The 27641-nt window shown below is 35.0% G+C and overlaps 1 protein-coding gene and 1 pseudogene across 4 annotated transcripts in view; one reads left to right on the top strand and one right to left on the bottom strand.

Annotated features, from left to right (window-relative positions):
• LOC140504754 (zinc finger MYM-type protein 4) overlaps nucleotides 1-27641 on the top strand; it is a 138112-nt gene that overhangs the window by 17185 nt on the left and 93286 nt on the right. For all 4 annotated transcript variants that reach the window (XM_072610083.1, XM_072610085.1, XM_072610082.1 and 1 more), the window contains exon 2: nucleotides 20187-20232. In XM_072610083.1, coding sequence (XP_072466184.1) covers nucleotides 20187-20232 — 46 coding nt within the window. The remainder of the gene's footprint in view (nucleotides 1-20186; nucleotides 20233-27641) is intronic.
• LOC140504755 (MOB kinase activator 1B pseudogene) lies at nucleotides 24484-25007 on the bottom strand (annotated as a pseudogene).

The following is a 27641-nucleotide window of genomic DNA, read 5'->3' as shown; positions in this document are numbered from 1 at the left end:
CAGGGTCAAATGTTTTGCTCAGGGTCACATAGCCAACATCTGAGGCCAGATTTGAACTCAGAAAAATGAGTCTTCTTGACTCCAGGTCCAGTACTCTATCCATTGCACTACCTAGTTACTCAATATTGGTGTGAGCATAGTTCCAAATTGTTCTTGATGGTTGGACCAGTTCACAACTCCACGAACAGTACATTAGTGTCTCTAATTTCTACATCCCCTCCAGCATGTCATTTTATTTCTGTTGTTTTAACCAATCTGAGAGGTTAGGTGGTACCTCAGAGCTTTGTAAATTTGCATTTTTTTAATCAGTAATGATTTTACAGCATTTTTTTATATGACTATGGATAACTTAAGTTTTTTTCTTCTAAAAAAATGCTTGTTCGTATATCCTTTGACCATTTATCAATTGGGCAATGGTACTTTTGTAAATTTGGCTCCATTTCCTATATACTTGAGAAATAAGACCTGTATCAGAGAAACTTGGCTATAAAATTTTCCCCCAGTTTTCTACTTTCCAATTTTGACTGCATTGATTTTGTTTGTGCAAAATCTTTTTATTTCATGTAATCAAAATTATCCAGTTTACTTGGTGTAATCCTTTTTCTTTGTTTGGTATTAAATGTTTCCCTTATCCATAAATCTGGCAGGTAAAATTTTCCATGCTCCCCTTACTAACTTATGATATCACATTTTATGGCTAAATCATGTACCCGTTTTGATCTTGGTATAACAGTATGAGATGTTGATTTATACCTGTTTTCTACCGGACTGCTTTCCAGTTTTCCTAACAATTTTCATCAGATTTTAAGTTCTTGCCCCAAAAGTTCTTTATTCTTTAGCCCGTACCAAATAGTTTTGATGATTACTGCATCATGGTATAGTTTGACATCTGATAGTACCAGTCCCCATCCATTCCATTGCCCCCCTCGTTTTTCCTTAAGGTTCTTGACCTTTTGTTCTTCCAGTTGAATTTTAACTTTTTCCGCCCCTGTAAATTGATTCTTTGCTAGCTTGATTAATATGACATTTAATAGTCATTTAATTTAGGTAGTTTTACCGTTTTTTATTATATTGGCATGGCCTTGCTTAATATTCTTTTACTATATGTAACTATATAGACTTTGTATTTTCTTATTTGGATATATATTGTTTGTCACTCTAGTTGATTAGTTAGCTTCTTAAGTGCAGAGAATGTTAGGTTTCATCTTTGTATCTCCAGTGCCAAACATAATATTATAGGTATTTTTTTATCTGTAACTGATTACACTGATACAAGGAACTGTCATTGCAGTTATGCATATATGAACTCAGGAAGATGAGTCTTTCTCACTCCAGGCCCTGGGACAACAGACACTGTGCCACCTAGCTAACCTGCAAGGTTGGCGATATTATTATCCTCATTTACAGAGGAGGAAATTGAAGCAGACAGAAGTTAGGTGACTTGCCCGTGGAACTAACAATTGCCATGGGTATCGAGAGGTTAAATAACTTGTTCATAGTCATTTAGCTCTGTGTTAAAAGTAAGATTTGAACCCAGGTCTTCCTGACTGACACTTTCATCCCTACTTCCCTGCTATCTCTCATAATTTACATGTAGTAGGTACTTAATTAATGCAGGATTAAAACATTTTTTCAAAAAAATTCTAACAATCTTTTATAAACACCTTGCATATGGAGAAAAATTTGATTGCTGTCAATAAGTAATTTAAAATTTGGAACATTATTGGATACAGTACAGAGAATCACTTTATGAAGTGTTTCACAATAATTTAATTTTCTCCTATAGACAGTACTTGGGGAGAATTGTTGCAGTCATCACATTTTTACTTCAATGATTAAATTTTTGTATTTTAAAATTTTATGTTGTGTTTGTAAATGACTTTGTAATTTTTCTAGCAATTGAAATTGTTTTATAATTTGATAACAATGTATATGCTATGCATTAGGATCATTAACTGTAGTCCCAAGTTGGAGACCATTGCAGTTCTATTTCTACTTTATTTGGATTTGGCACACATAGTTTGTATATAATTACAGTCCTGATCTGATATTTATTTTTTATATAATTAAGGTTTCCTTTAGTGACCTTTGCAACTGAAAATGGCTACACAAAATTTAGACTTAAAATCACTTTAACCAGATATATAAAGCTGATCTTAAAGTTTTCCAGCCACTGTTTTGTCACTTTTAAAGCACTTGTAGAGTGTATTATGATGTATTGTATATTATAATCACAGTCCTCAGCATTGCACTGCATAACATTTTCTACGTAACATGAAAATTTTAAGGTGTATTGCTAAGGAATCTAGGGTTTGGTTTTTTTTGTAAGTAAAGCTGGAGTTGTCTGGAGCACTTATTGTGTAACTTCCTTTAAAATGAATCCTTCAATTCTGTTAATTTTTTAAAATTATTTTTCCCTTCTTCCTTAAATTAAAATGGTTAAAAATCTCATTTTCTGTATTACAATGCAAAAATGTAACTTTAGATAATGCCTCTTCCTTTTCAAATGGTAAGAAATTGGGAATTTATTATCGTTCATTCATTTCAGTCATGTCTACCTCTTTGTAATCCCATTTGGAGTTTTCTTGGGAAAGATACTGGATTGATTTGTCATTTCCTTCTCCAGCTCACTTTACAGATGAGGAAACTGAGGCAAACAGGGTTAAATGACTTGTCCAGAGTCACACAACTAATTTGTGTCTGAGGCCAGATCTGAACTCAGGAAGATGAGTCTTTCTCACTCCAGGCCCTGGGACACCAAACACTGTGCCATCTAGCTAACCTGGAAGGTTGGCAATGTTATTATCCTCATTTACAGAGGAAGTAATTGAGGTAGACAGAAGTTAGGTGACTTGCCCATGGCCGCACAACTAGTAAGTGTCTGAGACCCATTGGAATCCCAGGTTCAGCATGATATCCCCTGCATTACCTAGCTGCCTCAAAGTTTATTGTAGGCTTATTTAAACCCTTAATTACTAGATTTGATTTAAATGTGTATTTTGATTAAGATTGGTCATGTGTTTCTGGAAGCCTTTGTATTGTTTTAGAAATAAAAATGAAAGAAATAATTTGCCCCAAGAAACACTAATAACAGTCCTGAAGTTCTACCCAGTAAAAGTCATTGGTTATAGGTAGTTAGCCGATCAGTGTAAAAGCTGCTAGGGGGCTCTGTAGAAAAAGACAGCTGACTTTTGTATAGAACTCTATGGTTTTTTCCCCTTGTAGCTGTCTTAAATGTGATACTCTATGGCTTTCTTGATCTCTAGAGGGTTCTCTTCCTGTTGAAAGCTTTTCCTGTTGCAGGTATTTTGCAGACTGGCTAGCTCTTTGTTGTTCCTGTCCCTGTTAATTACATAGGTTACTTTTAAGGTAGGCACAGATGCTTGAAGTTTTTTGCAAAAAAGTGTCCAGTAGATACTAGTAGAATAATTTTAACCATTTGTGTGGTGAAATTTTAATTTGAGAGAGACATGTTGATTGACTGCAGTAACTAATGACCCCTTCTCATGACATCACATACCTTGTCAGGGAGCAGTAATCCAGAAATTGCTTTTTTATCTTCAAGAATTGTAAAGCACCCCCTTTTTAAAAATGTGGTATTTTTCCACTTTGTAAATTAAATTTGGTATGGTAAAGGCGTAATTTAAAAACGTAGGGACAATTGTTGCCTTATTTGCTAAAAGGCTAAATTTAGGCAACCATTGATTTAACTAAGGCTGGGAAAGAGGCTTGCAGATTTTTTTTGCTGGATTTCCCAATCAGGGTTCTGGTTGCTACATTTTCTATTTCGAAAAATCTTTTAAAAATGTTTTTATTGTTGTCTTTTGTTTTTTATATTATCTTAGCTTCCCTGCAGCCTTCCTTCTCCTATCCCTTTCAGAAAGACGTTCCATATAACAAATAGTATTTTTAAAGAGAAAAGAAGAAAAAAAATCTGCATAACTGATCTGTAAACTAAAATAGTATAGATACGTGCAGTGTGAATTTCTGTGGATCTTTCATCTCTGCAAAGAAATGTATTGGAAGTGTCTCTAATATTTCTCTTTTGAGCCATGCTTGTTCTTTATAACTTTGCAACATTAATTTTTTGAGCACAGTTGTTTCATTTACATCATTGTGGTAGGATATATTTTGAGTTTTTCATTTACATTGTTGTAGTCATTCTGTATAATAAGCCTCTTGTTTAATTTCCTCTGCATAAGTACATGTAGGTCTTTACATGTTTCTTTTTAGTCATCAGATTTATAATTTCTTAGAGCATAGTAATATTGTGTTACATTCATGTACCAATTTATTTAGCCATTTTCCAGTTGATAGGCATCTACTTTTTTCCCAGTTCTGTACATATTTATTCATATCAAGCTCCTTGTGGCATAAGCCCAACGATTAAACCCTTGAAGTCTAAGTAATGGAATCTCTGTGTTAAAGGATATATTTGAGTCACTTTATTTGCACAATTCCAAATTGTTTTCCAAAATCATTGTACCAATTAACAGCTCCACCAGCAATGCACTGGTGTGCCTCTTCTAACATCCCCTTCAGTTTGGTTCATTTTCTAGGTCTTTGTAGAGGAATTGTGAGGGAGATCTTATCTGTACTTCCTGTTACTCTACCATCCTGCTCTACCATTTAGCAGTTACTATTTAAGGTTGCAGTTAAGACACGTAGGTGCATAGAAGGCTGGACTTGGAATCTGGACAATTGTGAATTCAAATCCTAACTCATTACTTAACTAGCTGTGTAACTCTGTTGCTTAACTTTTATGGACCTCAGTTTATCTCCAAAATAGGGTTAAAACTGGTGCCTGCCTCACAGAGTTGATAATAAAAAGATAATATTAAAATAAAACATTTTAATATATTTGTTATTTAATATTTATACATAATATGTTTATATAATATATTTAAATATGTTATATAAATATATTTAATACAAAATAAATATATTTTGTATATGAAATATATTTTGTAGTAAATGTAATATGTGGTATAAATGTAAAAGATAACAAAATGCCTTGCAAATCTTCAAGCTTTATATTAGTGTTAGATAGTATTATTTTATGATGATGATTTGTTAGCAGAAAGCCTGCACTTTGCAAAATTTTAGATAAATTAAGTCATCTAAATTTATTCATATAGAAAAAAGCCTATTTAAACCAAGTTTTTATATTTTAGGATTGTAATATGCCCTTGTTGATTTGTAAGCTTGACATTAAAATGTTTAATGTCAAATTTACAAATAATTGCTATATTCTCCAAGCAGTTTAAGTAGAATATCTTCTAACAGAATTGATGCTCTGCTTCATATTCCATCATTTGAAAATAGTTCAGTGGCTATGTAGCATGTTAGATTATTTCATTGTAGTTCAGAGAAATCTGCTATTTTAGGATTCATTTTGCAAAAAGGTTTTTTTGTTTTGAAAGTTGTTTTTTTCTTTTTTCTACTAAGAACTGCTAATGAAACATGTTTTAATCAAGGATTTTGAAAAGCAAATTGTCAGTAACTTACCCACTGGCCTTTTTTATTAGAATGAATGAGTAAAGTAATGCTATTCTTATTCAAAGAAATTAATCTAGCACTATTGGTAGTATTCCATTTCCGTAAATCCTAAAAGGAATAAAAATGCAGAGAAAATTTATTTCCATTCTGAAGCCATTATTTGCTAAATTTATGAACTATTTTCATTTTTTTTTCCAGTTTTGAATGATAACTGTAACTGCTATAAGTTTTCTTAACTTCCTTTTAATCTTTTCAAGAGATCTTTTGGGTGCTGGAAAAACTCAAAAGCAGCATGGCAGAAATTAGGTATGGACCAACGTTTCACAACTTATAACTGCACAAACACCAAATGGATTCATGACCTAGATATAAAATGTCACATCACAAACAAGTCAGAGGATCAAGGAAGGAAATAACTTTTTTGTAACTACAGATAGGGAAAGAATTCATAAGACAAGGGATAGAGAATTTTCTGGAAGATATAAATGAACTATTTTTATTACATAAAATTGAAAATTTTTTACACAAAACCAGTGAAGCTAAAATTAGCAAGGAAAACAGGCAACTGGGAAACATTTCTCAAATTTCTCTGATGAAGGTTTGATAGCCAAGATTACAGGAACTTATTCAGATGTATAATAAGAATGACAGCCATTCTCAAATACATAAATACTCTGAGGATATGAACAAGCAGTTCTCAAAGGATAAATATCCAAGTGATATGAAAAAAAATGCTTCAAATCACTTAATCAAAGGAATGCAAATTAAAACAACTCTGAGATTCCACCTCACAACCATCAGATTAAAAAGACAATAGTAGAAAACCGTCATTGTTCAGGAAGTTGAAGGAAACTGGACACACTGGGGCACTGTTGGTGGAGCTGTGAATTAGTACAGCAACTTTTGAAAGCAATCTAGAACTAGGATCAGAAAAAAATCACTCAACTGTGCATACTTTTTGATCCAGTGATGCTGCATAGACCTATGCCCCAAAGAAATCAGAGAAAGAGGAGAAGGACCAATATACATGAAAATATTAATAGCATCTCTTTTTGTATTGCTAAAGACTAGTATCTAAAGTGATATTCGTTAATCGGGAAATGGCTGAACAAATTATGGTTTTGTAACAGAATGCTGTTGTTGCTTATCAATGATGAAAAAGATGATTTTTAGAGAAACCTGAGAAGACTTTAAAACACTGAGGGAGAATGAAATGAGCAGGTATTTTTTTTAATTATTTTATTTGTTTTCAGTTTTCTACAATCACTTCCATAAGTCTTAGATTTTCTCCCCCTCCCTCCCCCTTCCCTGTCTTAGACGGCATGCAATCTTATATGGGTTCTACACATACATTCTTATTAAATATATTTTCACATTAATCATGTTGCATGGAAGAATTGAAATGAATGGGAGAAATTATGAGAAAAACCCAAACCAATATAACACAAAAGAAAATATTCTGCTTCATTCTGCTTTCCAATTCCATAGTTCTTTCTCTGAATGTGGATGGCATTTTGCCTCGAGTCCTTTAGGGGAGGAGCCAAGATGGTGGAGTAGAAAGACACACATATGCGTGCTCCGAACCCACAGCCCATAAAATATCTGTAAAGAAGAACTCCTAACAAATTCTGGAGCAGCAGAAGCTACAGAACAACAGAGTGGAGGAGATTTCTGTTCCAGAGAGGCCTGAAAAACTGACGCGAAAGGTCTGTGGCTCACTGGACCCAGAGCAGAACCCAGCCTTGCTTTGGCTGCGCAGCACTGAGAGGAGCAGATCTGAGCAGCATTCAGGGACGGAATCTCCAGCGGCCGCACGGGTCCCTCCACCCACAGGTGGCAGGGGTCGGTGAGAGAGTCTTTTTGGGTGGCTGAAAGGGGAATGGGGTGTCCCCATAACTCAGGCCCCCTCGGGAAGCAGCAGCGGAGGCGGTAGCAGACAGGTGCTTCCAGAGCAGGCAGGAGCCTGGATCCATTGTTGAAGGTCTCTGCATAAACCCCCTGAGGGAACTGAGTCCTGTGAGGTGGCCCTTCCCCCACCTGAGCACCTGAACTTAATCTCACACTTAATAGCAGCCCTGCCCCCGCCCAAAGCCCTGAGGCTGGGAAGCAGCATTTGAATCTTAGACCCCAAGCGCTGGCTGGGCGGATCTGGAGGCGAGGTGGGTGTGGAAAGAAAACTCAGAAGGCAGGTCACTGGCTGGGAAAATGCCCAGAAAAGGGAAAAAAAAATAAGACTATAGAAGGTTACTTTCTTGGTGAACAGATAATTCTTCCCTTCCTTTCTGATGAGGAAGAACAGTGCTTACCATCAGGGAAAGACACAGAAGTCAAGGCTTCTGTATCCCACACATCCAAAATAAATATACCGTGGGCTCAGGCCATGGAAGAGCTCAAAAAGGATTTTGAAAATCAAGTAAGAGAGGTGGAGGAAAAACTGGGAAGAGAAATGAGAGAGATGAAAGAAAAGTATGAGAAGCAGGTCAACACCTTGCTAAAGGAGACCCAAAAAAATGCTGAAGAAAATAACACCTTGAAAAATAGGCTAACTCAATTGGCAAAAGAGGTTCAAAAAGCCAATGAGGAGGAGAATGCTTTCAAAAGCAGAATTAGCCAAATGGAAAAGGAGGTTCAAAAGCTCACTGAAGAAAATAGTTCTTTCAAAATTAGAATGGAACATATGGAGGTTAATGACTTTGTGAGAAACCAAAACATCACAAAACAAAACCAAAAGAATGAAAAAATGGAAGATAATGTGAAATATCTCATTGGAAAAACAACTGACCTGGAAAACAGATCCAGGAGAGACAATTTAAAAATTATGAGACTACCTGAAAGCCATGATGAGAAAAAGAGACTAGACATCATCATTCATGAAATTATCAAGGAAAACTGCCCTGAGATTCTAGAACCAGAGGGCAAAATAAGTATTCAAGGAATCCACAGATCACCACCTGAAAGAGATCTATAAGAGAAACTCCTAGGAACATTGTGGCCAAATTCCAGAATTCCCAGGTCAAGGAGAAAATATTGCAAGCAGCTAGAAAGAAACAATTCAAGTACTGTGGAAATACAATCAGGATAACACAAGATCTAGCAGCTTCTACATTAAGGGATCGAAGGGCATGGAATAAGATATTCCAGAAGTCAAAGGAACTAGGACTAAAACCAAGAATCACCTACCCAGCAAAACTGAGTATAATACTTCAGGGGAAAAAAATGGTCTTTCAGTGAAATCAAGGACTTTCAAGCATTCTTGATGCAAAGACCAGAGCTGAAAAGAAAATTTGACTTTCAAACACAAGAATGAAGAGAGGCATGAAAAGGTAAACAGCAAAGAGAAGTCACAAGGAACTTACTAAAGTTGAACTGTTTACATTCCTACATGGAAAGACAATATTTGTAACTCTTGAAACTTCTCAGTATCTGGGAAGTGGGTGGGATTACACGCACACACACGGAGACAGCACAGAGTGAATTGAAGAGGATGGGATCATATCTTAAAAAATGAAATTAAGCAGTGAAAGAGAAATATATTGGGAGGAGAAAGGGAGAAATGGAATGGGGCAAATTATCTCTCATAAAAGAGGCAAGCAAAAGACTTTTTAGTGGAGGGAAAAAGAAGGGAGGTAAGAGAAAAACATGAAGTTTACTCTCATCACATTCCACTAAAGGAAGGAATAAAATGCACACTCATTTTGGTATGAAGACCTATCTTACAATACAGGAAAGTGGGGGAGAAGGGGATAAGCAGGCTGGGGGGGGATGATGGAAGGAAGGGCAGTGGGAGGAAGGAGCAATTAGAAGTCAGCACTCTTGGGGAGGGACAGGAACCAGAGAGAGAATAGAAGCAATGGGGGGCAGGATAGGATGGAGGGAAATATAGTTAGTCTTACACAGCACAACTAATATGGAAGTCATTTGCAAAACTACACGGATATGGCCTATATCGAATTGCTTGCCTTCCAAAAGGAATGGGTGGGGAGGGAAGGATGAAGAGAAGTTGGAACTCAAAGTTTTAGGATCAACTGTTGAGTACTGTTCTTGCTACTAGGAAATAAGAAATACAGGTAAAGGGGTATAGAAAGTTATCTGGCCCTACAGGACAAAAGAGAAGATGGGGACAAGGGAAGGGAGGGATGATAGAAGAGAGGGCAGATTGGTGATAGGGGCAATTAGAATGCTTGGTGTTTTGGGGTGGGGGGAGGGGACAAATGGGGAGAAAATTTGGAACCCAAAATTTTGTGAAAATGAATGTTAAAAGTTAAATAAATTAATTTTAAAAAAAAGAGTCCTTTAGGAATGTTTTAGGTCCTTGCAATGCTGTGAAGGGCTAAGTCTACCAGAAAAATTCCTCACACAATGATCTCCTGGTTCTGTTCTTTCACTCAGCATCAGTTCATAGAAGTCCTTCCAGGCCTCTCTGAAGTCTTCCTGTTCGTCATTTCTTATAGCACAATGGTATTCCATTACATTCATATGCCACAACTTGATCAACCATTCCCCAGTTGATGGGCATCCCCTTGATTTCCAGTTCTTGGCCACCACAAAGAGAGCTGCTATAATATATATTATAATATGTATTATATTTTTATAAAAATGAGTAGGCATTTAATAACAACAACAAAACTTTGAATGACTTAAGAATGTGGATAAATTCAGTGACCAGGATTCCAGAAATCTGATGATGAATACAACCCACCTCCTGACGGGGAGATGATGGACCCAACATGCAGGATAAGAAGTATGTTTTTGAATATAACCAGTAGAGGATTTTATTTTACTTGCTTATGTGTATTTATTATAGGGATGTTTTTCTTTAGCTGTGGTGGGAATAGGATGGAGAAGGGAAGTGATGGGATGATCAAAAATTAAACAAGAAAAGAAAGTAGAGGTGTTTGAAGCTTTTTTCCCTAATCACAAAAGAGAACAAAAGAATGGCCAGAAGAAATCACAGATAAGTAGGACAGCTTTTAAAATTACTGTTGTTTATTTTATCTTTAAAAAGGTGTTTTATGTAACAAAGTTTTGCATTTGTATGTACAATCCTATGTATGTGGAATCATCCATCTTTCTTGGTTGTAAATTCACAATTAAATCTTGTGTGAAATTTTTTTCCAGCATTTTCCATACTATCTAAAAATATAGTAATAAACTTCTCAAGGTCTTAATATTTTAAAACAAAACATTGGGGCTTATGGATCGTAACCTTAGGTTATTTAGTTAGACTGTGTTGATAGTCAAAATACAGTGTGAGAACATGCCAAAAAAACATGACATTTATCAATTGGTATTTATTCAGTTGTGCAACAAAAATGTTACATAAAATTAGCTCAGATGGTTTAAAAACAAAGCAAAAGACATGATTAAGTTAAATATAATTTTGTGTGCCCTGAATGCCAGTGAGGTATGTGCTAAGGCCAATATTGCATTTTGACATAAATATTTCTTTTGCACAGTTGATGTATTATCACAGTCCTCTTTTTAAGACCTCTGATTCCTTCATCTATTCTGTGTTTCTACATTGAAATCTCACTAATTTGGATTGATTGATAGGAGACTAATGTGAATTAAAGAATTTAGAAAAAGAAACAGATTTTCATTTCTTTGAGGTACAATATAGCATCTTGCAACTAAGATAACTTCATTGATTAACTTGCTTTAGTGAATAGATCATTTCTGTTTTAAAAAAATTACTTTGTATTAATATAATTTGTTTTTACATTACCTCTTTCCTGTTATTCTTTATCCTGTCTCAGAACTGTTCCATCCTGTGTAATAAAAATCTTTTAAGAGTAAGAAAATAATTCTGCACATCTCACTAACCTGTCAAAAAAGCCTAACGTGATAATGAAGTGTACTATAGCTGTGGTCCCAGGGCCTACAAAGAAGGAGGAAGATGCCTGTCACAGTTCATTCACTTCGAATCCAAGCTGATAACACTGAGTTCTTCTTAGCATTGCAGAGACAAACTGTGACAAGAACGTCACTACTTTGTTTAATTGGCATTTTAAAAAATGCTATAGAAGAGTTTAGTTTCTTATGCAGATTTCTGATTTAATGTGGTTTACATGTTAAATTTGTAGTTGTCTTTTCTGAATTTTCCTAATTGGAAAAGGTATATGAAAATTGAGGGCATTTTTTTTTTCAACTGGTTGCTTTTAGGAATGTATATTTATTTTTAAGATTAAAGTTGAATACCTTTGTCCTGGGTGCATTTGCTGACAATTTTTTAACCAATGACCCTATAATTAAGTGAGTTCTTACAGATCTTACAGACTGAAAAAACATTTTTAAAAAGGCTATTCTTGTCTCATGTTTTAGAAGTATTTTGGCCTTTTACTTTTTTCTGTATTTTATTATTGATGGTGATAAGCTGTTCCTGTTTTCCAAGGACCGTGTCAGCTTAAGTTTATACAGAGCCTCAACACCTGATTAGTTGCAAGGTCATGAACTTTGATCATCTAACATGTCGGGAGATTGTTGTCTTGGTGAAGGGAGAATCTTTTGTTGACCTCACAAGATCTTTGGAATGATATTTATTGATAAAAAGTAACAGCATACTTTGTGCATATTCATTGACTTTCCTAATTGGTGCATTTATTGGTTGGTGGGTATGTTGAATACTAGACTAATAAGTATTGAGTGATTTACATTTCAAAATATAGTTATGTTTCATGATTTTTTCTGTTAAAGTGCAAGTAAGTGCAAGTAAATAATTGCAATCTGCATAGTTTTAATGAAAATAATTTATAAATTAATCCAGAAATTATTTAGCCATCTAAGTATAACTGAAGTTCAGACTTTTTCTGGGATAAAAATAAGGAAAAACAGTGTATCTTATTTGTTTGTGACGGAAAATAAACATCTCATTAAGGTTTTAAAATACTAGTTAGGAAGACTTGTTCATTGAAAAAAATCCCCCCCCCCCCAAAAAAAAATTAGTTGTAATAACAGCTTACACTTAGTCTTTAAAAATATTTATAATGTGCTTTAAATGCATTATCATCTCATTTGAACCTCATTAACATATCTGGATACTTCTGTTTTACAGCTTAAGAAGATAAGGATCAGGGAGATTAAGTTGTAAGGCTAGTATTGAGCCAAGGATTGTACAAGTCCAATGCATTGTCCACTGCATCATGCTGATTCTTAGATGCACTTGTAAAAGAGATACCTGCTTATAGGCATATACTTTATTTAGCTTATTTTATTCTATTCTTTATCTCTTTATGTCCATATATATTTTTAACAAGTGAGCTATTTCTTGTGTACTCCTTTTTTTCCCCAGACTCACATTGCCTGTGACAGAAAGCGGAATGATTTTATTTATGAAACTTATGGATTTTTTTTTCTTTCTTAGCCTAAGTTTCTAATAATTAATTCTTGAATATTTTATTTTTTCTATTTCAAATTTAAGAAAAACCAATAAAACAAGCATCTCCGTGTACAAAGTAGAGTAAGTAAAAATGGATTTTACCTGAAATTCTGAATCTTTATTACTTATGTGATTTTTCATTTTAAGTATGATAAATTCAGTTTATAACAGGTGAATTGTGATGAAGAGAATATTTTTATATTCTTTCTGTGTAATGATTTCAGCTATCTGTATCAGAGCATGTATGACAAATCTGTAAAAACCACATAAGCAAAAATCTTTCTTAAATATTTTACTGGTAGTCTTGAATCTTATCATAATTGTGATTGCATGAGGAGTAATTTTCGGATACTTCTAAGTCTTAGACAGGCCTTCTTCAGCAGCTCAAAATTTGTGTCATCTGTTATGACCTTTTACAACAATTTTTCAAAGAACATTTCACACATTGACAAGTTACCACCTCCTAGACTGTGTTGAAATTTTTGACCTTTGATATATCTTTTGATTAAAATGATCTTTGTACAGTAGATTATTTGGTAGGCAGCATGGTTAGGAAATGAATTATTTTGTTTAACAAAATATTCTAGTTAGGTTGAGTTTTTCAGATAGGCATCATGAAGTATACCTTTTCAGAGAATTAGAATACAATAAAATAAGCTCAACACTGAAACTATCATGAACATAATTTAGTAATGTTTTCATTGATACTGTCATAATAGCCTGGGGTTATAGGGATCATTATATGAGCTTTTTTAATAATTGTATTGTAGAGGTTCAAAAATGCCTGTTAATAAAGAGTTCCAGCTGATTATTAGATAATAGAATTTAGAGGGGTATCCCTTCTATTTCTAAGAAAACAAACTGCTTTCTTTACTGTACTACAGTCAGTACAGCCATACTGGGACATTTACGTCCCAAAAAATCACCATTCTATGCAAAGTTGAGCAATAAAAAGCACAGGGCTTATGGAAAAAATGGATTTGGAGCACAACACTCAAAAAACATTGTAAGTCGCACATAGGAGAGGAACCTAAAATATTATAATGAAACAATGGAAGTGTCTGCCTTGGGCTATGGCTTGCCCTGTGCCACAGTTCCTAGGTGGTCTGGGCTGTCAAAGTCAAGGACTACTGGGAAAACTCATCTCCCTGAAACTTCAGGAAAGGTTGGAAGGAGGAGAAAAAACCAGGGAGGAGTAGTGTGTAGGGACCAGACCTCTTCTGTCCTCAACTCCTCCTGCATCAGAAGTTTTATAATGACCCTGAGAAAGTTTTACCCTGGTTTGCTTGTGGAAATGGAAGGGTTACAACTTGGGATTTATGAAGTGATTCAGTTTTCTGTGTTCTTGAGGAAAACATTGAACATAAGCAAATGAAGCGAAGTTTATATTAGTGCTCAAATTTCTCCCCTGATATATCAGTTGAATTGGAACAGGCTCTCATTTTCAAAACAAGCATTATAGCAGAATTGGCTATATTTGTCAGTGATATGGGCATCCTTTTTCTTATTGGCCCAGGCACAGAAACATGTTATGCTTTACTCTTTGTGTTCCCTTGCCTTATGTATTCAATCATTTGTAAAGTCATATTGATAATTTTCTTTGAAATGTTTTTAAATATATATTTTTCATTCCATCTTTGCTATCAAAATCCTAATTTAGGCCTTGTAGGCTCCTACATTGCTATGCCACCTGTTTAATTCCTATTCATGGCCCTGGCCGTGACCTCTCAACTATTCTTTATATGAATTACTTCTTTAGATAGAGTTTAGGTATCCCTTGACTGTGCCATGAATTTACTTCCTAAATTAACCTTCCATTTGCCATATGTTTTTCCTTTAGCCTAAAATGTCCCCTCTTTCCCTTAACCTGTTGGGGTTATTATGCCCATATTTAGAGGCTTATTATTAGCTCAGTTCCTTCCATCTAATACAATAAACAAATGTATTAAGCAAGGCATTGTAGATACAAAGACAAAAACGAAATGAAAAATAGACTTTACCCTTGAGCTTACATTCTATAAGAGGAAAGTGCATGTAAGCAGATAAATATATGCTTGATAATTTAAGGATGAAAACAGCACTTTACTGCTAGGGGGATAGGGAATGGTTTCCTGTAGGAGGTAGAACATGAATTGAGCTTTGAAAGAAGTAAAGATTTCTGTGAAGTAGAATGCATTTCAGGCAATGTGGGTAGCCAAAAAAAAAGTCATCAAGGCTGAATGTTGAAACCTTTCCTGACCTCTCCAGGTCCCATTAATCCTTGCACTTGATGATTCCTATAGCTCTTACTGTCTGTATCATTCATTTGGCATCTGTCTTTCCTGATATTACTTTTTTATGTATAGGTATTGTCTTCTTCATCTAGTGGATTACCTAAGAAATGTCATAGATGACCATCTGTGATCACAGGAGAGCCCTCAGTTGATCACCCAGAGCCTGTTAAATTTTGTTTCAAACATATTTCCCCAAAATTGGTTTATCTAGTTTTTAAACCCAAAGTCACTTAGAGGCCGCTAAGGTAGTATATATAGTGCTCAGCGGTATTCAGAAAAATGACTTTTAGTTTCAGTTATACCACTACTTATGTCTATCAAATTAGGCAAATCACCTAACGTCTGGGCATTCAGCTCTTCATCTGTAAAATTAATAAACTGGTTTTTATGACCCTTTCAGCTTTAAGATTTCTTTAATATTAGAGTCAGGAACATACCAGCAGGAAAGATAGTGAAGGACAGATAGAAAAGGCATAGAACAGACATAAGAACTCAAAAAACATAGCCTCTCAGTGCAGAGAACCTTTTAAAGACAGACTTAAGGAATAAATAAATCCCTGACGTCATTTACAGATTTAAACTCGGCAAGGGTGAGCTACTTGCACATTGTTGTACTTACTAACCCAGATCTTCTGGGTTTAAAAGTTTACAATTCTTTTCAGTACACTACTTGGGTTCCTTTACTCTTTTGAGGAAAAAAAGGTCGTTAGAAAGTTTTGGTATTTATTTCACTAAACATTGATCACTTATGTGGGTAGTATTATAAAGCAGTAATTTCTATTCCTTATGACATACTCTGGACTGCAGACTCTTTGGGAGCAGCATGTCTGTTCTTTTTGTTTCCTGCAGTGACCACATGTATAGTAGTAAAGAGGCAGTAGAGTGTAATAAACATTGAACTAGGAATCAGAAGCCTGGAATTTTAATTCCTTGTCTTCTCTTTACTAGTGTTATGATTTAATCTTTCTGAGCCTCAGTTTCCTAATCTGTAAAATGTGGATGAAACTTGTTATTTCTGTTTTATGGAGTTCTTCTCTTTTAAGATGCAGCTTGAGCATCACCTTTTTCATGAAGCCTTTGCTGACAGTACTATTTCTGACAGTAACTTCCCTTTCAGATTATATACTGTATATCTGTAGTACCATATATTTGTACTTATTTACTTCATATCCATGCTTGATAAGGTTTTTTACATTTTTTACTTTTTTCTCAGTTACTTGTAAACAAAAAATTTTGACATTTGTCTTTTAAAGTTTTGAGTTCTAAATTCTCTCCCTCCCCTTCTTGAGAAGGCAAGCAGTTTGATATAGACTATATAACTGCAGTCTTGGAAAACTTTCCATATTAGCCATGTTACAAAAGAAAACACTGACCAAAAAAACCCAAAATAATAAGGTAAATAAATTACCTTTCAATCTTATTTGCCTCAGTTTTTTATTTAAATGTGGATAGCATTTTTCTTGATAAGTCCTTTGGAATTGTTTTGGATCATTGTATTGCTGAGAATAGTGAAGTTGTTCAGAGTGGATCATCATCCAGTATTGCTGTTACTGTGTACAATGTTTACATGGTTCTGCTCATTTCACTTTGCATCAATTTATGTAAGTTTGTCCAGGTTTTTCTGAAAGTATCCTGCTTGTTATCATTTCTTTTTTTACAAAAAGTATTTGTTTTTAGTTATTAACATCCAGTTTCATAAGATTTTGAGTTTCAGATTTTCTCCCTTTCCTTCTCCCCTCTCCCCAAGATGGTGTGCAATCTGATATAGGCTCTACTTATGCATTCACATTAAATATATTTTCACATTATTCGTAGTATAAAGAAGAATTAGAACTAATGGGAGGAATCACAAGAAAGAAGAAACAAAACAGAAGGAGAGTAAATAGTATGCTTTCATCCGTATTCAAACTCCAGAGTTCTTTCTCTGAATATGGATAGCATGAATCTTTCGGAATTGTCTCAGATTCTTGCATTGATGAAAAGAGCTAAGTCTGTCAAAGTCAGTCATTACACAGTGTGGCTGTTACTGTGTACAGTGTTCTGGTTCTGTTCGTTTCACTCAGCATCAGTTCATATAAGTCCAGGTTTTTCTGAAGTGTGCTTGCTTATCATTTCTTACAGCAGAATAGTATTCCCTCACAATCATATAACACAACTTGTTCAGCTGTTCCCCTCAATTTTCAATTCTAAGAGCTGCTAAAAGCATTTTTGTACATATAGGTCCTTTTCCATTTTCTTTTATCTCTTTGGGATATAGACCTAGTAATGATATTGCTGAGTCAAAGTGTATGCACAGTTTTAAGCATAGTTCCAAATTGTTCTCCAAAACTGAGTTGACAACTCTACCAATAATGCATTAGTGTTCCTGTTTTTCCACATCCGCTCCAATATTTGTCACTTTACTTTTCTGCCATATTAGCCAATCTGATAGATGTGAGGTAGTACCTGACAGGTGTTTTAATTTGCATTTTTCTAATCAAAAATGATTTTGAGCATTTTTTCATATGATTAGGTAGCTTTGCTGTTTTCTGAAAACTGCCTGTTCATATCTTTGGACCACCTACCAATTTGGGAATAGCCCTAATTTTTATGAATTTGACTCAGTTCTCCATATATTTGAAGAATGAGGCCTTTATCAGACTTGCTATAAAATTTTTCCCCCAGTTTCCCATTTCCCTTCTAATCTTGGCTACATTGATTTTGTTTGTGCAAAACCTTTTTAATTTGATGTAATCAAAATTATCCATTTTGCATCCTGTAATGTTCTCTTTCTCTTGTTTGGTCATAAATTCTTTATTGATCAATCTGACAGATAAAATATTCCATGCTCCTCTAATTAGTATGATATCACCCTTTATGTCCATAATCATGTACTTATTTTGACATTATCTTAGTATGATAGTGTGACATGTTGTCCTATACCTATTTTCTGCCAGACTGCTTTCCAGGTTTTTTTTAGTGATTTTTTTTGTCCCAAAATCTTAGATCTTTGGGTTTGTCAAACATCAGATCGCATGGTCATTTACTACTGTGTATTACATATTTAAGTTTTTTATTATGTATATGTTGACTCCTATTTTAGTCTTTATGCTTGTATCCCCAGTAGTTGCTTTATTAATAATAGTTGATTAATTGTTTTTTCCTATTGGAAAATGAGCTCCTTGAGAAAAGTGACTGTTTTTTGTCTTTCTTTGTGTCCCCAGAACTTAGAACATTGCCTGGCACAGAGCAAGCCTTTAATAAATGTTTATTGAATGATTATTAACTTTTACTCTGTGCTATCCAGAACCATAAGGATCAAAAGAGAAATAATGTTGACAAAGCACTTTGTAAAGGTGTAAAACGCTACATAAATGTAAGCCGTTATTATGGTAGTATGATTAAATATGTAGGTTAGCAGAGCTGAAGTGTGGTTTGGGGATGGATAGGAGGAGATTTGTATTTTGAAAACACTTCTAACCAAGACAGATTTTATAATATCTTTTTTTTTTAAACAATCAAATTCTTAGTTTTATATGCTCTTTCTTAGAAATACTTATGAATAGGCCCAGACTATAATAACAACTTACTCTTGATTTAACTGTCTAGCTTTCTTATAATTGCTTGTATGTTTTGGGATTCTATGACAATCAATACAATTATGTTTGCGTTAAGCCATTTTTTTCTAAATAATCTAAATTGCTATGGTAAATTAGATATCTTTACTAGCTGTAATATGCTTCCCAAAGTGCTTGGTTTATCCTTAAGAGTTTTGGAATACGAAACAACTCTGATTAAATACAGCATAAAAGTTGCAGTACATTGACATAGAACAATGACTGACCAAAACCTGGCCTTGCATTTGAGGTATAAAATTGTACGAGATTAAAGCAGATAAATCTTTAAACCTTAGAAAGGGCACTGAACTTGGGCCTGAGTTTGAACCTTAGCTTAATACCTGTTACACTGAACAAGGCACTTATCCTCTCTGTACCTCAGTACCCTCATTTGTGAAATGACAAGGTTGCCCTAAGGAGCCTTCTTAGTTCCAAATCTGTGATTGCTTACTCAGTGTATAGATTAGTAGTTGAAAATGTTACAGAGTAGCTGCCAAGGGATCTTAGTTAAAAACATTCGGGAGGGGTGAGGCTTATTTAATATAAGAACCAGAGATGGGCAAATGGTATAATTTTTAGAATAGAATTCAAGTTACTAAGTCATTTTTAGTGCAGCATCAAAGCAAAGTGTTCTTTGCACTGAAATGGGCATAGGATAAAATCTTAGAAAATATCTTTGGCTACTGAAATAAATTTGATAAATTAAGTGGGTTTCCACTCAACCACTGAATAATTTTAAAAACATTTAATAATAGTAATTCTCATTTGCTTGGCATAGGTAATCAGCTAGATGGTGTCTTAGAGACTTGACTTAGTTGAATCCCTAATTTTACAGATGTGGAAACTGAGGCCAAGAGAAGTGACTTGTTCAGGGTTACTTCATGAAGCCCACCCACTCCCAGAGTTATTATGAATATTAAAATAAATTTCTACCATTACTTAATTGTGTTATCAGTTCTAGTATATACCAGGTTCCAGAATGCTGATGGTAAGATTTGGTTGAGAATGGTATAGTAGAAATGAAGGGTAATATTTCCATTTTGTTAAAATTGGTCATCCTAGAAAATCACAAAATAGTCCTAAGTATGGTTGTTTGTGCATATTTTTCAGAGCATTATTTTGAGCTCCTATGATTATTGGGGACTTGCACAAATCTATTTTCCCTTTTAACTTTTTGTTGCTCTGTTTGAAATAAACAGGTATGACATTAGGTATCATTTAGGCTTTTATAATTAGTAGTTTTTCATTGAGAGGATATGTTCCTTGAGTGATAGGAAATCGGGTGCTATGATTATGTTTCCTCTTCAAATATTTTCTCATTAGTTTTTGAAATAACCACATGTATTGGTTATTGCGTTTTTTACACATTTGGATTGAAAAAGACAACCCTTGGGAATGGAGGATGCCAAAAGACATGATTTCTATTTTTTTTTTTTTTAACAGTTTGAACAGAAGGCTGGTGCAGTTTTTGATGAAATTGCAGATAAATGTAAGTATCCTTTTAAAAAAATAATGCCTTAGTTTAAATAATTTTTTAAAGTATATTAGCTTAATTAGTTGCTTGATTGATAAAGATAGATAGCTAATTACTGTAATGAGAAACTTGACCTTTTACTACCAGTTTTACTTGACCTATTATCACCACTTTCATTCAAGTAGTTGAGTTGGTTTACGTAATAAGCAAATTTTATAATTAATGTTTATAATTGATCATCTACAATATATATGTGTTTAATTAGTTAAATGTATTTGTCAAGAGCACTCTTTGAATTCAGGATGGTAATATTTTGGGGAAGATGAGAGTATCTTAGAATGTCTTGTAGTTTTCTAAATCTGGATAAAAAGATCATTATTACTGCCTAAATATTTGTAAGTAAAAGCTATAAAATCATAGGGTTATAGGTTTAGTTAACAAGCATTTGTTAAATGCTCACAATGTGCCAATACTGTGCTAGATGTTGGAGTGTTTGGCCTAGAGGCTGATGGACTACCCGAGCCTTTCTTACCTGTCGTCCAGGTCTTCGGTGATCAGCTGGATTTACGTGTTGAGAGCAGAGACTTTCCAGAGTCGAACAAGGGTTAGGCTTTCTTCAGGGTGTTAGTTACATGTGCAGGGTGAATTCTTCCTCAGGAGAGAGGAATCCTCCTCCTCCCAAGGGGCAAGGATCACACAGCAAGAGGATGGGAGTGGGAGAGGGGAGGGACCCTCTTCCCTCCAAGGGCCCCTCAGCACGAAGAGCGCCTTCAGGCTTTCCTGTCCCTACTTAAGCTCTCCCGCTGCATAGTTTGCACGTGAATACTGTGCGGGCTCTCAGCCCCTAGCTAGTCAACAACAGGTGTGCTCAGACCACGGGCCAATCTCAAGGGTGGGATTCTCTCCCCAGCAAGTTTCCCACTGAGAAGAGGTGGAAATGCACGAGATAGCCGTGTTTCACGCCTCAATTCCCAGCTGTTCCCTGGGAGGCCTCATGAGAACTCTGAGGTTTAGAAGTCCTCACCTTTACCTGCCCAAGACTGTCCACGTGAAAACTGAGCTTACACCCCCAACACTGGAGTACAAAATAAAACAGCTGGAAAGACCCTTAGAGGCCATCAGGTCCAGTCTCTTTTTACAGATTAAGAAACTGAGGCTTAGAGAAAGGTTCATTGACTCACCTAAGATCACACAGCTAGAAATTGTTTTGAGGTGGAATTTGCACATAGATCTTCCTGATTCCATGTCCAGCACCCTAATCCATGAAGTAGTGTCTCTTGTCTTCTGGCTAATGTACTTATTCATTTTTTTGAGCAGAAACAGAGTTGTAGTCTGTTTTCAATTAGATTTGAGACAGCGGTACAGAAGGACAGAGGAAGAGAGGTTTATGTAACATATAATATTATTAATCCTCTTATTACTAATTATTAATCCTGTAATACCAGGATTGATTGGGGGGGAGGGGTAAGGTGAAATTCTATAGGGATTGAGAAGGAAAAAAAATAGGAGACCAGAAAGAGAAGCATATAAAAGTTTGAGCTTACTTTCTTGAAACTTAAAGTAACATCTTTTCCTAGTGTGTTACCTGTAGTTATGGATATCAAGTAAATAGATTCACAGACCTGTTTTATGTCTCTCTGTTTCTAAATACTGGAAAGCCATAAGCTTAATTTCCTACTGGTTATAAAAATGTATGGTCTTTTTGCAACCACAGGCAAGTCTGTTTATAAATTACATGCCATTCAAGTGTTGGGGATCTTATAAAATCAGTCCCTCTAAATCAAAACACAAAATTGCTTCCCTGGAACCTCAGGATATTCAGACGCAGTTTCCAAACAAATACTTGTAATAGTTTCTTTTATACCTTTCTGGGTTATAACTCAAAGCTTATCAATTATGATGCAGAATGATGATATTTTTTCTTTAACAAAGGATGCAATACTTTGAAACTAAATTAAATTGTAAAAACCAGTTTGAACTTCTTTGTAATTTTGTCTTATAGAATTAAAAAAAAACCTCACAGACCACTTAATCCTATCCTATCAAAATCACATTTATTTTTATGTAAATGGACCCTTTATTGGTGGTTAAAAGGTAAAAGTCTTTGTGTGAGCAGTGTTGTTAGTGCTTTATCCTTGTGTGCTTTAGATGTAATTAACTGATTAGTGCTGCTCTCTGAAAATGAAAAAAATTAAATCTCAGGATTAAAAAGTTTGGATAAATATTGAGACGTTTTGAAAATTATTTTGATCTTCATCTCAAGTTTGTTGATGGGGGCATTCTTGATATCTTCTCTCATTTTATTTTTCAGAGAAAAATTGTTTCTACTTTGTTGTGGAGAGTAGATCTCTTTTTAGCAACATTTCTGACTCATTGGATTTAGTGCCTGAAAGAACTTTTAAATATCGTCCTTCATTTTACAGATGAAGAAACTGAGACCTAGAGAACTTAACCCAGGCAGAGTAGGTGGTTTCAGAATCAAAACTCCTTTTATACACGTTATTAACAAAAACCAGTAGGAGCCATATTGATTTGGGCATTTGTTGGAAATGTATTCAGAGTTCCAATTTGGGATACTGCAGACACGTCTTAGTTGGGTGAAGCTGGGGATGGGTTAAATAATGATAAGGTCTGTAAGGAATCAGGAAAGGAAATGAGAAAGAAAAGTGCTGAAAATGCAGCTTTTGGGGCTGTCCAAGAGTATGTACACACACACACACACACACACACACACACACACACACACACGTGTGTGTGTCTGAATTTTTGGATTGCCTGTGTTACATTTTTTTGTAACTGACATCATGCATTGAACAGTTCACTATATCTGTGATTTTATCAGTGTGGCTACTCTTTGGAACCTAATCATACCTTCTTAACCTTTTAGACTAGTTTGATTCTTGTTTGTTTTCTACCAAGAAGAGGGTCTACTTAATGTGCTAGAGGTTTTCTTCCATGTCTCTTAGGTACAGTGCAACGTTGTGACTGGCTATTAATCACCTTGTTCTCATTATATGACAAACCCACTTGTTTTTCAGAGTTAATATTTGCTTAGGCTATTACTACTTGTGAGAAAGTCCTTGTTGGTAACATACTGAAGTCTATTTTCATTGATTCTTTATCTCTTTTGCTCTTGGGGTCATCTCTGGTACTTATTCTTTGGAGATGGTGGCATTCTGTGTATCATTTACAATCATAGTTTATCCTTGGAGCAGTATTGGTGTTTAAAAGAGAAGGTTTTGTGATTCGGGTAATTGAGACTTCTGATGGAGTTTGAATGGTGGCATGGCCACAAAATGAATTCTTCCATTGAGTATAAAACTATGTTCAAATGCATCGTCTTCAGTCTAAATCAACCCTTAAATTGTTGAATTATTAACTGATCTATAGCAGTTTGAGTCTCCCAGATAAGTAAACATTGGATTTTAGTTTAGTTTTATTGATATTTTGGGGTTGGTCTTTTTACACTACAGTCATTTCCTGATATGCTCCCTAGAATCCTCCTTTATAACAAAGAAAACAGTCAAGCAAACCAATCAACACAGTCACTGAATCTGTCAGCCTTTACAACAGTCAGCATCCATAGCTTCCCCCATATTGAGAGGAGGGAGTTATGTTGTCTCATCTGCCCTCTGGAACCAGTATTAGTCATTGCATTTAATTTGAGTTCAACTTCCTTTTAGTGGTGTCATTTTTATTATGATAGTCATGTATATTCTCTTGTTTCTACTTGCTTTGTTTTTATATCAGTTCATTCACTTGTAAACAAACATCTAAAAAATAATAGTATTTTGGTGTCCTATTTCTATTATTGTCATAATGAACAAATAATTTATAATTTTACCAAATACCAAACAGGCAATAGTTTTGTCTTTGACTCAGTGTTTTATATTATTCAAAATTCTACTTTTCACACTTATTTCTGTATGTAGAGTTGCAGGTGAGTTAGCATTAATTAATCATGCTTGAATGTCTTGCATTTCAAGCTGGTTCTTTCGTGTATTCCATAAACAGCATTTTTTTCTCTTCTGATATAGCTTCCTTAAATAGAAAGCATTTCTGTCAATTGATTTACAGATAGAATTTTTTTTTTGTTTTTTGTTACCTCTTAGGTAACAGAAAAGGTTTTCATTTATTTAGGAGGAACAAAAGTAAAGGAAAATAAATTGAAATAATCCTCAAACCAACCAACCAAATACCAACCCCCAGATATATTCCTAAAATCCTGATTTAAGCAAGATATGATCAGAACAGCCCTCCATCCTGTCATCTGTCCTTTGATGTCAGTTTTTCAATCAGTTTTTGGAGTGGGGCAAGTTTACTTCTGTCGGTTAAGTTGAACTCCTGAAAAAAAAATGGGGTGCTTAAATGATGTGTTAAAATGGGCTTCTTTCTGCAGCTGGGTATAGGTCAAAGTGCTAGTGGTAAATATGTACATACCTCCTGAACAGATACTTCAGGATAGTTTTTGCCACTGACATGAAGTTCTTTGGGAAGGAGATACCTCTTTTGGATGGAAATAATGTCTCATCATCCAACTGGTCCTGTACCCAAGTCATCAGGTAATCAATGTACTTTGGTACAGAAAACTTAACAGGCTTCTTTATATTTATTCCTTCTGCCCAGTGATGCTCATATTTTGGGCCAGCTGACATCACAGGGCAGCTTTCTTCAGTACAGAAGTCAGTGATGGTCTCGTAAAGCATATTGATCTGGTTGAAGAAATCCACAGTGTTCACTGCAACCCATTCATTTAAGTCTTCCCCCTCAGGAAGCATAATAGCTGTCTGCAGGTTGCTGTTCCTGAGAATTCCCTTTGTATCTTTCTCATGAAATAAAAAAGCTCAAATCCTGTTAGTTTTGTTTCTGAGCTCAAGATTTATTCTTTATATATTATCTGTTATTTTGATAAACACTTTTGTGTATGAGTTATGGAAGTTGAAAGGAGTCTTGATCTGTTCTTAAAATGGACTTGTCATCTTTTCGATCTTTATTGCATTTGCTAGCAATAGTTTAAATGGAAAAATTTAAAAAAAAAATTTAAGACATTAGTGGAAGAAACAAATCCTGGTTCTTTCAACCTTTTTTAACTTTGGTTTTACAGTATTTTTCCCTTTCTTGTACTTTGCAATCTTAGTAGAGAAAAGGAACTAGCCAGATAGCTAATAACACAATTGTGTGAATTCTTCAGACGAAATTGTACTTATCTTTCTTTAATTTGGAAAACCATATTTTCAGTAAGTATTTATGGAAAAAAAAATGAATGAGGGAAAACTAATATTGCATTAGGAAGAGGGGATAGGAATAAGGATTTCTATAGTGCCTGTTGTGTGTGCCAGACACTGTACTAAGAGGTTTACAATTATCTCATTTGATATAAACAACAACCCTGAAAGGCAGGTAGGTGCTATTATTATTTCCATTTTACAGATGAGGAAACTGAGGCAGACATGTTAAGTAACTAGGGCAGGATCACAGAGCTTATAAGTGAGGCTGGATTTGAACTCAGGTCTTCCTGATTTCAGACCCAGTATTCTATCTACTGTGCCACCTAGTTACCAGGAATTGAGTAAATAAATGAGAGATATCATAATAGCTAATACATGGTCATGTTCCTGGGCTTGGGGTATGTACAGTGTCCTAATGGTGCAATGAGTTAATTATCCTTCAACTACATTATCATTATTGTATTCCTAATTAAATGATGAGGTTCTTAGAATAAGGAAAATTAATCCTGTTGACTTATCAGTATTTCCCTAAATTAGGTAGTCAGTATGATTAAGTTTCTTATAATGGGATTTTATTAATGTTTAGTCTGTCCTGGTAGTAAAAACGATCATTCACAACATATAGTACTTAACATTTGCAAAGTCATTTTTATCTTGGTGTGATAGGTTGTACAATAAGAGATTCGTTTTTTTAGTCATAGACTGGTGGAATTTTAGAAGTTCAGGAGATCTTTTCCTAAGTTTATACATCTGAGAAGCATTGTGGTTTGATGGATAGAGTACTGGAATTGTCAAGAGATCTGGCTTTAGATATTGCCACTGACATTTATGAATTGTGAAACTATGGGCATTTCACTTATCCTCTCACTGACTTGGTTTCCTTTCATGTAAAATGGAAATAATACTTGACTACATTCTTCGTAGTGTTGTTGTGAAGAAGCACTGTGCAAATCTTACAGGGCTTGCAAATATGAGTTGTTACTGAGTAGGAAAGCCTAGAAAAGGTGTGATTTGCTCAAGATCATACATTGTTATGTCTTTTTTAGTAATCATTTCTTGTTAACTCTTAGAAAATCAGGTTTTTTTTCTTCTAACATATTATTGTGGTAAGTTTGAAAGGAGGCAAACAAGTCTGAGTTTTCACTTAGTATAGCTACCAAGTTTAAATATCTTTCAGAGATATTATGACACTCTAGCTCTAGAGCTAGAAGAGACCTCAGAGGCTGTCTAGTCCAGCTCCCTTACTTTATAGATGAGGAATGTGAGGGTAAGAAATATTAATATAAATTCAAACTAGATAGTTAAATTGAGGGTGTTGAACTTGATAATCCCCAGGGGCCCTTCCACCTCTATGATAAATGATCTAATAACCACCTTAGGGACATTCTGGAGATCCTGAATCTTATCTTATTGGGACATTAGCTGATGGCAGGTATAGAAGGTCAGCGGATTTGCAGAAGGAGTTGACATTTTTCTCCAGTGAAGCGGTGGTTACTATAGAAAATGGTTTGGAATAAGGATAATAATACCTAGAATTTATTTAGTGCTTCAAAGCAGAGCATTTTATAAATGTCATCCAGTTTGATCCTCATAAAAATCCTCAGAGGCAAGTGCTTTTATTTTCCCCATTTTATAAATGAGGAAACTGAGGTGAAGAGAAGGTAAGTGACTTGGCCAGGTTCATATAGCTACCAAATGTGACAGGATTTTAACTAAAGTCTTCCTGTCGCTAATTCTGCTTGATGGTTGTTGTCCTTCATTCTTGAAGAGGACCAAAATGACATCACCATGATAAGGTAAAATTTCAGTTGTGTCCAACTGGTTGATCAGACCAATACGAGTTCAGAATGCTCTACCACCAATTGGGTGATAGTCTGTGTGAACGTTTGGGGTGGATACTGCAAGTATGCACATCTTATACTTGTTTTGTGCTGTCTCAGTTCTTTGCTCATAGAGCACAGCACCGTTTTTGGTATGGGCACACTATGCTGAGTGGTCTTGTGCCAGTGTCTCCCATGTTGCACAATCAAATCCAAAGTTTTTGAGAGAGACCTTGAGAGTATCCTTAAGTCACTTCTTCTGACCACCATGTATCACCTGCCCCATGTGAGTTCTCCATAAAATAGTATTTTTGGCAAGCATACATTTTGCATTTGAACAGCTTGGCTAGTCCATTGGAGTTGCACTCTGTGAAAC

The sequence above is a fragment of the Notamacropus eugenii genome, chromosome 5 (assembly GCF_028372415.1).
Source record: "Notamacropus eugenii isolate mMacEug1 chromosome 5, mMacEug1.pri_v2, whole genome shotgun sequence".
Taxonomy (NCBI): Eukaryota; Metazoa; Chordata; class Mammalia; order Diprotodontia; family Macropodidae; genus Notamacropus; species Notamacropus eugenii.
This window is presented reverse-complemented; position numbering and strand designations above follow the sequence as displayed.